This window comes from Ranitomeya imitator, chromosome 2 (assembly GCF_032444005.1).
Source record: "Ranitomeya imitator isolate aRanImi1 chromosome 2, aRanImi1.pri, whole genome shotgun sequence".
NCBI lineage: Eukaryota > Metazoa > Chordata > Amphibia > Anura > Dendrobatidae > Ranitomeya > Ranitomeya imitator.
The window spans coordinates 436,509,974-436,522,133 of NC_091283.1; the positions used below are offsets into that span (position 1 = coordinate 436,509,974).

The 12,160-nt window shown below is 42.6% G+C and overlaps 1 protein-coding gene and 1 long non-coding RNA gene across 4 annotated transcripts in view; one reads left to right on the forward strand and one right to left on the reverse strand.

The window, feature by feature from the left end:
• Positions 1-12,160, forward strand: part of DOK5 (docking protein 5) — a 137,312-nt gene that overhangs the window by 113,785 nt on the left and 11,367 nt on the right. Inside the window, exons 4-6 of one of the 3 annotated variants that reach the window (XM_069750927.1) lie at positions 2,634-2,753; positions 4,845-4,995; positions 6,511-6,646. In XM_069750927.1, the coding sequence (XP_069607028.1) occupies positions 2,634-2,753; positions 4,845-4,995; positions 6,511-6,646 (407 nt within the window). Of the gene's footprint in view, positions 1-2,633; positions 2,754-4,805; positions 4,996-6,510; positions 6,647-12,160 lie in introns of all 3 variants that reach the window. The other 2 variants (XM_069750928.1, XM_069750926.1) reach the window with 2 other exon arrangements.
• Positions 658-3,102, reverse strand: LOC138664321 (uncharacterized). The gene is made up of 3 exons (XR_011318327.1): positions 2,978-3,102; positions 2,612-2,729; positions 658-1,271 (listed from the first exon to the last, which is right to left on the reverse strand). It is a non-coding gene; the product is annotated as an uncharacterized lncRNA (long non-coding RNA).

Below are 12,160 nucleotides of genomic sequence, written 5' to 3' on the forward strand. Positions count from 1 at the left end.
TGTTGTGTTATATTGAGGAGTATAGAAACTCACATGATCATGCAGTATGTCTGATCACAATTAGTGATGAACGAGGGTGCTCGTTACTCGGGTTTTCCGAGCATGCTCGGGTGTTCTCCAAGTATTTTGGGCATGCTTGGAGTTTTAGTTTGTGTCGCCGCAGCTGCATGATTTGCAGCTGCTAGACAACCTGAATACATGTGGGGATTTCCTAACAAACAGGCATGTTCAGGCTGTCTAACAGCCACAAATCATGCAGCTGCGGCGACTCAAACATAATCTACGAGCAAGCCCAAAATACTTGGAGATCGCCCGAGCATGCTCATAAAACCCGAGTAACGAGCACACTCACTCATCTCTAATCACAATGTAACAATATGATTAGTATATTGTAGTCAGTAACTGGGGCAGGGCTGTGACAACCTCTCAATGATTATGTAGAGGCTTGTTGTCAGCATTAATAGACGTAAAGCTGATACTGTAGTATAAGATGTGTATATATAGTCTGATCACAGTGTAAATATGTTACTGATATACACTCCTTAAAATTAAAACTGCAACACCAAGAAGGAAGAGTTGTAGAATTATGGATGGATAAACATATTGATCATAAGTAAATGATCAAAATATAGAAACATTTTTTAAAAACATCTGGATTTATTCAGTATGGAGTATGAGCGTGACGTGCAGAAATCCCGCGCTTACAACCTTGGCTGTTATCTGTAAGGTAATTGATGGTTGTCTGAGGAACGTTCTGCCGCACTGAATGCACTTGTGCAAATCATCAAGATCCACTGCAGGCAGCTCCTTTACAATTCCTGGCTAATGATGTCCCTGATGTGCTTGATGGGAGACAAGTCTGGTGACGCTGCAGGTCATGGTATCACGTTTAGGCCACTCAGACAGCTCACAATAGCACGAGTAACATTTGGCCTGGCTTTGTCGTGTTGAAGAACGGCTCCTGGGACACTTAGGAGAAAAGGCGGTTCTACTGGTTCCACAGCCAAATTACTGCAATAAGAAGACTAGAGGGGTCTGGCTGCTGTACATTTTCCCACCCCTTACCGTATTTCGAGGAGTAGGACCGGTGTGACTTTCCCTCTTGAAGGCCTCTTCATGGCATTGCCTAGTGTATTAAACTAGTGATCTCAGTAACCATGACAACCTGTCAGACATGATATAGCGGTTGATTGTCACCAGTAATTGGAGTAATTGATGGAGAAGCTGTTGTTTTAGTATAAGGTGTGTGAATCTCAGGGACATCTGATCACCTGTAATAAAGTAACAAATAGTTAGGACAGGGAGGTGGCGTTAACACTTAAAAATGGTGTATAAAACCCACTTTCGAACATCAGGTTGATAGATTAGGAGGTCCACATTGAAAGATCCTACAACGATCTGGCCCTTCAAGGCATTGCAAAGAGAACCAATTGATTTTATCTAGAACTGTGTAATGCCTCACTTGGCCTGTGGAGGAGCTGCAGGGAAACTGAGGACCGATCACAAAGGATCACTCAGCAGGAAGACATCCTATGATTTGCACATTTTTACTGAACTCTTCTGGTAAAAGCGAGAACCACAGCACAAAATAGCAATTGTGTCTGAAACGTAATTTATATGATGTATGCAGCCCCACCCCCGAGCGACAGGCTGACCTCTGACAACATTGAGGATTCTGCTCACACTTGGCCTCCCACCACTATTTACATGACTGATGAGAGAAGCGACATCTTATTCTCCATTTACCAATTAAGCCTAAAAACCAGATGTGAAATTTATTAACCGTTTCTGAAGACCATCGATGATGCGCTTTATAGAAGTGCGTGCAGCGAGACACGGGGCGACCGTCGCTGAAAACCGGCCTTAATGGGCTGGAGAGGAGCCAATTATATAATGGCAACTTAAAACGCGTTTGGAGGAATAACAATCTACAGCCGTATAAGCAGGACTTAATTGAAATGGATTTTCAGCTTCTGGATACATAAAAAAATGTATCCATTCACTTACAGCATGCGAGATCTTAATGATGAGAGATTAAATCCCAAAAGTCTGATTTTTATTATGGTATTTGCAACTTTTTTTGGGCTAGTTTTTGTTGTTTTACACCTAATTTTCTGATGTGCTTTATTCTTGTATTTGTGCCTTTTTACATTTATTTTATGTTTTTGTTTTTTTTTATGTTCGGCATTTTCACCTAATTTATCCATTGCAACTTGTCAGAAAGTCGCAAAATTTTGGCGCAAATGTAGTCGCCTCCCTGGAAAGATTTAATGCGCCCCAAATGGTTGCACCTTTTTTTGTGATTTTTAGGCAGCACATGCGATTTTTTTTTTGGGAGAAAATGTTGCAAAAAAATTAAAGTAAAAAATAAAGCGCATTTTTGATTCTGCGCAAAATTCATAAACTGCATGCGCCATTATGAAGAATTTACAAATACCATCAGACAAATAAGGAAAAGTGACTAAAAAAAAAAAATGTTGATTAGGACTCATGTCTATTAGAAAGTTTCTGAATCCTTGTTATGTATTGACTAAGAGGTACTTACGCAAGGCTGGACTGGCCCTTTAAGGGCTGTATATTAGCGGCACAATGATATTTATGGTATACCTGCCTTGTTTTGTGTTTTCCTGCAGATCTTGAAGCTGATGAATGGTGTAAGGTGCTGCACACTGAGTGTCTTGGGACCCGGATTAATGACATAAGTTTGGGGGAACCAGATCTGCTGGCAACTGGTGTAGAAAGAGAGCAGAATGGTGAGAGATCATAAAGGGCGGTCACACACTCCGGTGGTGCAGGTACTCCAGTCACATCCAAAGCTGAACAGATCTGCTGACTTCAGCTACCTGGAACCTAGGCCGGCAGTTACACCTTTAACTGAGATGCTTAATTAAAGGTGTTAAAGGGGTGTCCACTATTTGGTTAACCCCTTCTCATCCCTCATGTTTGGCCCTGTTAGAATAAAAACATGTATACTCGCCTCTGGTGCCGTTCCAGCGGTGTCAGCACTCGCCTTCCCGTGGCTGTCGTGTGGTTGTTATGTGAGCTGGCGTCCCTGACCCCGCATCTGGACATATCGAACAAGAAGAGGAAGTCAGAAGTCAGCCGCAGCCCTCACTTCCTGTTCAATGCGTCCGAGGTAGGGATAGTGACGCCAATGCTGATTGGGCGCAGGGTTCACATGTCATAACGTCACATAAGCCACGGAAAAGTGAGTGCTGACACCGCTGGAACGGTCCTGGCACCGGGCGTAAGTATATGTGTTTTTATTTTAACGAGGCATGAGAAGGGGTTGCCCATGGTGGGAGATGTAGGATTTCTACACTACCTATATTTATGATATTCACGATCACTTAAAAAGGGACTCTGACACCAGGTGTTTGCTATCCAATCAGAAAGCAGCATGACGAAGGGACTGGGGCCCTGATTCCAGCAATGTGTCACTGGTTTTACTGATTGCTGCAGTTTTGAATAAAAGCTGTTTTGTCTGAAGCAGATCTACCAGTTCTCTGAATGCTGAGCTCTTTATATCCCCGCCTACATCACTGATTGCCCGCCATCTGTGTACATTGTGCCTAGGCAGAAAGTTGCCAATCAGCGGTGGAAGAGGGTTGAACTATATGGCAGCAGGCCAACTAGTCCTCTAGTGATAATCCCCTGCTAATAAAACTTTGATTTTATAAACATTATAGCAGGCAGCCCAGTAAATGTCACATCACTAGAAACAGGGTATCTGACCCTACTGTTGTGAATTCTGTTGTCGAACTCCCTCCTGTGGTCGTGAATGGTACTTCGGCGAGTTCTGTCTATGGGCTCCCTCTGGTGGCTATGAGTGAAGCTGCTGCTTCTGAGGTTCCTTACACAGGTGACGTGGTTTATTCTTTGGTTGGCTGCTCTATTTAACTCCTCTCAGATCGTTACTCCATGCCAGCTGTCAATGTTTTTGCATTGGTTCAGTTCGCTCCTGGATCTCTCTGGTGACCTGCCTTCTCCTGCAGAAGCTAAGTTCCTGATAGTCATTATTTGTTCACTGTTTTCTTGTCCAGCTGGTTATCATGATTTTGTCTTGCTAGCTGGAAGCTCTGGGATGCAGAGTGGCCCCTCCGCACCGTGAGTCGGTGCGGAGGTCTTTTTTGCACACTCTGCGTGGTTTTTTGTAGGTTTTTGTGCTGATCGCAAAGTTACCTTTCCTATCCTCTGTCTATTTAGTAAGTCTGGCCTCCCTTTGCTGAAACCTGTTTCATCTCTGCGTTTGTGACTTTCATCTTTACTCACAGTCGATATATGTGGGGGGCTTCCTTTACCTTTGGGGAATTTCTCTGAGGCAAGGTAGGCTTTATTTTCTATCTCTAGGGCTAGGTAGCTCTTAGGCTGTGACGAGGCGCCTAGGTCTGGTCAGGAGCGCTCCACGGCTATTTTTAGTGTGTGTGATAGGATTAGGGCTTGCGGTCAGCAGAGCTCCCACATCCCAGAGCTCGTCCTGTATGAGGTTTAACTATCAGGTCATTCCGGGTGCTCCTAACCACCAGGTCATAACACCCTATATTATGCTGCTCTATGATTAGGAAGCAAAAAACTGATGACAGATTCCTTTTAAACAACAGGGCTCAGCAATTACATGATGTCATGCAGTAAAACTGAATGCAGCTTTGGATGTGACTGTAGCAAAAATGTCATAAACTACTAAAGGTTATGTACTAATCCTCATACTGAAATCCATGTTAGGTTGTTGACTTTGTTTTTCTGAATATTTTCTATCCTAGTTTCTTTTATAAAGATTTTTGACTAACGTTCTGTTTTTCTCCCAGAGAGATTCAATGTGTATTTGATGCCGTCCCCTAATACAGATGTCCATGGGGAGTGCACACTGCAGATCACCTTTGAGAACATCAGCTTATGGGATGTGCAGAACCCCAGGTTGAAGCTGGTGTCTTGGCCGCTAAGCTCATTGCGGAGGTACGGACGGGACCCAGCCTGGTTCACATTTGAAGCTGGCAGGTGGGTAGACAGAAGCCTCACATGAGCGGCTCTTATTGAGTGGATACCCTGATCCTTAGATAAAGGTCCATGATTGGATTAAGGTTCATCATAGAATTAAAAAAATGGATATAAGTCCATAATTAAATGCAGCTCTATTATTAAATAAAGGTCTGTGCCTGTATACAGGTCCACCAGTGGGCAGAAGCCTGTCATTAAATGTCGTCATTAGATAAAGGTCCTTCATTAGATGAAGGGCTATCATTGGACAAATTATTACACAAAGAACCATTATTGGACAAAGGTTGATTTTTAAACAAAAGTCCATTAGAGGATAAAGGTCAATATCTGGATATAGGTTCATCATTGAATAAAAATGCATTTTTGGGTATAGGTCAATTATTGGATGTAGGTCCATCTTTGGAAGTATGTCCAGTGGACATTGTCCACCATTGGATGTAGCTTCATCACTAAATGAATGTTCATCATTGGATAAAGGTCCATCATTAAATATTGGTTTATCACTGGAAAAAAGTCCATCATTAAATGAAGGTCCATCATTTGAGAAAGATCCATCAGTAAATGTAGTTACATCTTTGCAGAAAGGTTCGTTAATGGATGTAGGTTCATCTTTGGGTTTAAGTTCATCATTGGAAAATGGCTCATCATTAGATGTAGGTTCATTATTTGGATAAAGTCCCATCATTGAATTAAAGGTCCATTATTGGATCCATTGGATAAAGCTCTACAGCTAAAGTAATGGTCATACATTAAATAAAGGTCCATCATTGTATAGCTCATGGAGTAAAAAGTATATGATTGAATAAATGAAGAGATACATTTATATAATTAGATGCGCATTATTGGTTGGACCAGCAAGCTACAATACCTTATAGAATCGAACAAGTCTCCCAAGTTGACAATGGCATCAAATAGATTAGGCACAAATGTTAACCCATTGTATACATTTGTTATTGGATATATTTCTTAGGGTACCGTCACACAGTGCCATTTTGATCGCTACGACGGTACGATTCGTGACGTTCCAGCGATATCCATACGATATCGCTGTGTCTGACACGCAGCAGCGATCAGGGACCCGGGGACCTCGGCATCGTTGGTCGCTGGAGAGCTGTCTGTGTGACAGCTCTCCAGTGACCACACAACGACTTACCAACGATCACGGCCAGGTCGTATCGCTGGTCGTGATCGTTGGTAAATCGTATAGTGTAACGGTACCTTAAGGCATAATGAATCTATATAAGATCGTCATATACTTCTTGTCTTATGTCCACCTCTAATCTTCTAGAGAACATTTCATGTGACACAATCCCAAAAGACTCACTCAGTCATTAGCAGGTTTTTTAATACTGATAGATAATCCTGAGGTGGGTGATAATAATCTTATCTCAGTGTGTGTTTGCTCAGGGCAGGGATGTCTCCGCTGTGGTGGTGGCAGGCAGGCGATGACGCTCTCTAGGGGAAGAGTTATGGATGTGGCTGAAGAAGACTCATGTTATGCTTGTCTGTTGGCAGAATGTGTGACACCGGGGAAGGACTGTTTATCTTTCAAACCAGAGAAGGTGAAGCCGTTTATCACAAGGTTCATTCAGCCGCTCTAGCCATAGCCGAACAACATGAGCGGTTACTACAGAGCGTCAAGAATTCAATGGTATGTACCAAGATAATTGTGCTTCTGACTATCTATCTATCTATCTATCTATCTATCTATCTATCTATCTATCTATCTATCTATCTATCTATCTATCTATCTATCTATCTATCTATCTATCCCATATCTATCCCATATCTATCTATCTATCTATCCCATATCTATCTATCTATCTATCTATCTATCTATCTATCTATCTATCTATCTATCTATCTATCTATCTATCTATCTATCTATCTATCTATCTATCCCATATCTATCCCATATCTATCTATCTATCTATCCCATATCTATCTATCTATCTATCTATCTATCTATCTATCTATCTATCTATCTATCCCATATCTATCCCATATCTATCTATCTATCTATCTATCTATCTATCTATCTATCTATCTATCTATCTATCTATCCCATATCTATCTATCTATCTATCTATCTATCTATCTATCTATCTATCTATCTATCTATCCCATATCTATCTATCTATCTATCTATCTATCTATCTATCTATCTATCTATCTATCTATCTATCCCATATCTATCTATCTATCTATTTATCTATCTATCTATCTATCTATCTATCTATCTATCTATCTATCTATCCCATATCTATCTATCTATCTATCTATCTATCTATCTATCCCATATCTATCTATCTATCTATTTATCTATCTATCTATCTATCTATCTATCTATCCCATATCTATCTATCTATCTATCTATCTATCTATCTATCTATCTATCTATCTATCCCATATCTATCTATCTATCTTTCTATCTATCTATCTATCTATCTATCTATCTATCTATCTATCTATCTATCTATCCCATATCTATCTATCTATCTATCTATCTATCTATCTATCTATCTATCTATCTATCCCATATCTATCTATCTATCTATCTATCTATCTATCTATCTATCTATCTATCTATCTATCTATCTATCCCATATCTATCTATCTATCTATCTATCTATCTATCTATCTATCTATCTATCCCATATCTATCTATCTATCTATCCCATATCTATCTATCTATCTATCTATCTATCTATCTATCTATCTATCTATCTATCTATCCCATATCTATCTATCTATCTATCTATCTATCTATCTATCTATCTATCTATCCCATATCTATCTATCTATCTATCTATCTATCTATCCCATATCTATCTATCTATCTATCTATCTATCCCATATCTATCTATCTATCTATCTATCTATCTATCTATCTATCTATCTATCTATCTATCTATCTATCCCATATCTATCTATCTATCTATCCCATATCTATCTATCTATCTATCTATCTATCTATCTATCTATCTATCTATCTATCTATCTATCTATCGGTCTATCTATCTATCTATCTATCTATCTATCTATCTATCTATCTATCTATCTATCACATATCTATCTATCTATCTATCTATCTATCTATCTATCTATCTATCTATCTATCTATCTATCTATCGGTCTATCTATCTATCTATCTATCTATCTATCTATCTATCTATCTATCTATCTATCTATCTATCGTCAGTCTTAGTACAATGAAATAAATCAATATCTACTACTTACTGACCTAAATGGCTCAAAACAGGCATTCTCCAATATTTCGAGTAAACTTCCATAAAGTATATGCATAAACATTCAAGGGGGTTGAGCACTTTAGGGCAATCCTCCACCTACCCTCTATTGGGTCATAAAAGGGAACAGCCCCTCCTAAGAGGCGATCGTCTCCCAGGGGTCACATCTTCCTGCCCCGTGTTATGATATGTAGCATGGAATAGTCTTCAGGATGTCCCTATATTATTATTCAGGAGTAGTGCCTCTTTAATAAGGACTAATGATGACATAATGATGATGAAGGGGAATCGGACATTATCTTCTTCTCCAAAGCAGCATGAAGAACCCTCAAGTCAAGCATAGCAACTAAATAAACATTTGTAATTAGGAAGTATGTCGTCCGTATCTGATGAGTCAGGCCATCTTCAATTTATGACTCTAGCGCACAACGTCTGAAACTTGTAATACAAGACGGAGCCTGCAACCCTCCCGGAGTCATTTCAGAATACCGCAAAGAGGATTCTATAACACAAGGACAAAAAGAGAGTGCCAACTAGTGGAGGATAATGGGATTGATTGAATTAGAGTGCCATCACCCTGTACTCCAAGTGTTAATGTCCTGTACCCCTAGTGTCATTATCATTTACCCCAAGTGTCAGTGTCATTATCCTGTAAACCAGATGTCAGTGTCCTTGTCCTGTACCCCAAGTGTCAGTGTCACTGTCCTGTACCCCAAGTGTCAGTGTCACTGTCCTGTACCCCAAGTGTCAGTGTCCTTGTCCTGTACCCCAAGTGTCAGTGTCCTTGTCCTGTACCCCAAGTGTCAGTGTCCTTGTCCTGTACCCCAAGTGTCAGTGTCCTTGTCCTGTACCCCAAGTGTCAGTGTCACTGTCCTGTACCCCAAGTGTCAGTGTCCTTGTCCTGTACCCCAAGTGTCAGTGTCCTTGTCCTGTACCCCAAGTGTCAGTGTCCTTGTCCTGTACCCCCAGTGTCAGTGTCACTGTCCTGTACTCCAAGTGTCAGTGTCATTATCCTGTATCCCAAGTGTCAGTGTCACTGTCCTGTACCCCAAGTGTCAGTGTCACTGTCCTGTACCCCAAGTGTCAATGTCACTGTCCTGTACCCCAAGTGTCAGTGTCATTATCCTGTACCCCAAGTGTCAGTGTCACTGTCCTGTACTCCAAGTGTCAGTGTCATTATCCTGTACCCCAAGTGTCAGTGTCACTGTCCTGTACCCCAAGTGTCAGTGTCATTATCCTGTACCCCAAGTGTCAGTGTCACTGTCCTGTACTCCAAGTGTCAGTGTCATTATCCTGTACCCCAAGTGTCAGTGTCACTGTCCTGTACCCCAAGTGTCAGTGTCATTATCCTGTACCCCAAATGTCAGTGTCACTGTCCTGTACCCCAAGTGTCAGTGTCACTGTCCTGTACCCCAAGTGTCAGTGTCACTGTCCTGTACCCCAAGTGTCAGTGTCACTGTCCTGTACCCCAAGTGTCAGTGTCACTGTCCTGTACCCCAAGTGTCAATGTCACTGTCCTGTACCCCAAGTGTCAGTGTCATTATCCTGTACCCCAAGTGTCAGTGTCACTGTCCTGTACCCCAAGTGTCAGTGTCACTATCCTGTACCCCAAATGTCAGTGTCACTGTCCTGTACCCCAAGTGTCAGTGTCACTGTCCTGTACCCCAAGTGTCAGTGTCATTGTCCTGTACCCCAAGTGGCAGTGTCACTGTCCTGTACCCCAAGTGTCAATGTCACTGTCCTGTACCCCAAGTGTCAGTGTCATTGTCCTGTACCCCAAGTGTCAGTGTCACTGTCCTGTACCCCAAGTGTCAGTGTCATTATCCTGTACCCCAAATGTCAGTGTCACTGTCCTGTACCCCAAGTGTCAGTGTCACTGTCCTGTACCCCAAGTGTCAGTGTCACTGTCCTGTATCCCAAGTGTCAATGTCACTGTCCTGTACCCCAAGTGTCAGTGTCCTTGTCCTGTACCCCAAGTGTCAGTGTCCTTGTCCTGTACCCCAAGTGTCAGTGTCCTTGTCCTGTACCCCAAGTGTCAGTGTCCTTGTCCTGTACCCCAAGTGTCAGTGTCCTTGTCCTGTACCCCAAGTGTCAGTGTCACTGTCCTGTACCCCAAATGTCAGTGTCATTATCCTGTACCCCAAATGTCAGTGTCAGTGTCACTTATATAAGTATATAAGGGGACAATACAAATATTTCGCTGAGGATCTGTTTATACCAAGGAAGGTGACGGGCACAAGGGGGCATTCTTTGCGTCTGGAGGAGAGAAGGTTTTTCCACCAACATAGAAGAGGATTCGTTACTGTTAGGGCAGTGAGAATCTGGAATTGCTTGCCTGAGGAGGTGGTGATGGCGAACTCAGTCGAGGGGTTCAAGAGAGGCCTGGATGTCTTCCTGGAGCAGAACAATATTGTATCACACAATTATTAGGTTCTGTAGAAGGACGTAGATCTGGGGATTTATTATGATGGAATATAGGCTGAACTGGATGGACAAATGTCTTTTTTCGGCCTAACTATGTTACTATGTTACTATGTTACTATGTTACTGTCCTGTACCCCAAGTGTCAGTGTCATTATCCTGTACCCAAAATGTTAGTGTCACTGTCCTGTACCCCAAGTGTCAGTGTCATTATCCTGTACCCCAAGTGTCAGTGTCTCTGTCCTGTACCCCAAGTGTCAGTGTCATTGTCCTGTACCCCAAATGTCAGTGTCACTGTCCTGTACCCCAAGTGTCAGTGTCACTGTCCTGTACCCCAAGTGTCAGTGTCACTGTCCTGTACCCCAAGTGTCAGTGTCCTTGTCCTGTACCCCAAGTGTCAGTGTCCTTGTCCTGTACCCCAAGTGTCAGTGTCCTTGTCCTGTACCCCAAGTGTCAGTGTCATTATCCTGTACCCCAAGTATCAGTGTCCTTGTCCTGTACCCCAAGTGTCAGTGTCATTATCCTGTACCCCAAGTGTCAGTGTCACTGTCCTGTACCCCAAGTGTCAGTGTCACTGTCCTGTACCCCAAGTGTCAATGTCACTGTCCTGTACCCCAAGTGTCAGTGTCATTATCCTGTACCCCAAGTGTCAGTGTCACTGTCCTGTACCCCAAGTGTCAGTGTCACTATCCTGTACCCCAAATGTCAGTGTCACTGTCCTGTACCCCAAGTGTCAGTGTCACTGTCCTGTACCCCAAGTGTCAGTGTCATTGTCCTGTACCCCAAGTGGCAGTGTCACTGTCCTGTACCCCAAGTGTCAATGTCACTGTCCTGTACCCCAAGTGTCAGTGTCATTGTCCTGTACCCCAAGTGTCAGTGTCACTGTCCTGTACCCCAAGTGTCAGTGTCATTATCCTGTACCCCAAATGTCAGTGTCACTGTCCTGTACCCCAAGTGTCAGTGTCACTGTCCTGTACCCCAAGTGTCAGTGTCACTGTCCTGTACCCCAAGTGTCAATGTCACTGTCCTGTACCCCAAGTGTCAGTGTCCTTGTCCTGTACCCCAAGTGTCAGTGTCCTTGTCCTGTACCCCAAGTGTCAGTGTCCTTGTCCTGTACCCCAAGTGTCAGTGTCCTTGTCCTGTACCCCAAGTGTCAGTGTCCTTGTCCTGTACCCCAAGTGTCAGTGTCACTGTCCTGTACCCCAAGTGTCAGTGTCATTATCCTGTACCCCAAATGTCAGTGTCAGTGTCACTTATATAAGTATATAAGGGGACAATACAAATATCTGGCTGAGGATCTGTTTATACCAAGGAAGGTGACGGGCACAAGGGGGCATTCTTTGCGTCTGGAGGAGAGAAGGTTTTTCCACCAACATAGAAGAGGATTCTTTACTGTTAGGGCAATGAGAATCTGGAATTGCTTGCCTGAGGAGGTGGTGATGGCGAACTCAGTCGAGGGGTTCAAGAGAGGCCTGGATGTCTTCCTGGAGCAGAAC